The sequence below is a fragment of the Priapulus caudatus genome, unplaced genomic scaffold, assembly GCF_000485595.1.
Source record: "Priapulus caudatus unplaced genomic scaffold, Priapulus_caudatus-5.0.1 Scaffold2977, whole genome shotgun sequence".
Lineage (NCBI taxonomy): Eukaryota > Metazoa > Priapulida > Priapulimorpha > Priapulimorphida > Priapulidae > Priapulus > Priapulus caudatus.
Window position 1 is genome coordinate 22,829 of NW_014580038.1, and position 847 is coordinate 23,675.

At 41.9% G+C, this 847-nt stretch overlaps 1 protein-coding gene across 1 annotated transcript in view; it reads right to left on the minus strand.

Moving 5' to 3' along the window:
- Positions 1-383, minus strand: part of LOC106819208 (armadillo repeat-containing protein 8-like) — a gene marked incomplete at its 3' end in the record, with an annotated part of 20,526 nt that extends 20,143 nt beyond the window's left edge. Inside the window, exon 1 of the mRNA XM_014823853.1 lies at positions 302-383. Coding sequence (XP_014679339.1) covers positions 302-310 — 9 coding nt within the window. The remainder of the gene's footprint in view (positions 1-301) is intronic.
- Positions 384-847: the final 464 nt, after the last annotated feature.

Below are 847 nucleotides of genomic sequence, written 5' to 3' on the forward strand. Positions count from 1 at the left end.
ACACACACACACACACACACACACGCATTGTCTGCGTATGTAATATCAAACCGCACTATGACTGACACCGGAGTGACCTCAGTCACTGTGCTAGTGATAGAGTGAGACCGGCGTCGTTGCTAAGTAAGCCGACTAGTCACGACACTAGGAAGTCAGTCGTTAGCCAGACTACAGACTAGGTGAGTGTGCTTGATTACGATGGACCATGACCACGACGTACAACTACTATTAAAAGTTGTACTTAACCGACAGGTCGATGAAGAAGTGTAAATATAAACTAAATGTACTTTTCCCGACGTACCATATGCATTTCTGCAGTTGTTGTGATGTAGTTTATCCGTATTAGAGCGTAACACGGACAAACTAACGTCAGTGGCAGGAATACGCGTTTATGACTGCACGGTGCTGCCACCAGATGTTCACTTGGTCACGTAGAAGATGTAAAAAGTTTTGTTTGTCGTAAGTAATAATATTCTGTGTTGTGAATCTGTTTCGCTTTCTAGATTGCCATATCGAAATAAATAGCCGTGGAGTCTTGGTCCGTGGTGAACTTATGTCAGTTTCCTGTTAGATCCATATAGCATCTTCCCAGTTACAAACTACTATACTTGTTGTGGTTGAATATAAATAATCGAGGTAGCATCCTATGATTCAATGAATGAAGTGTGATGATCATGACTCATGTATGATGTAGCACCTAGAAACGGTATTGCTAGGGTTAGAATACCCAAAATTCCCAATGTATATTGACGTTAGTCACACAGCCTGGTCGGGTTAATGATCATGTTGACATGTGTCTGACCAGCGGCGACGCATCAACTCGCATATGTATGTATTTATTTATGAG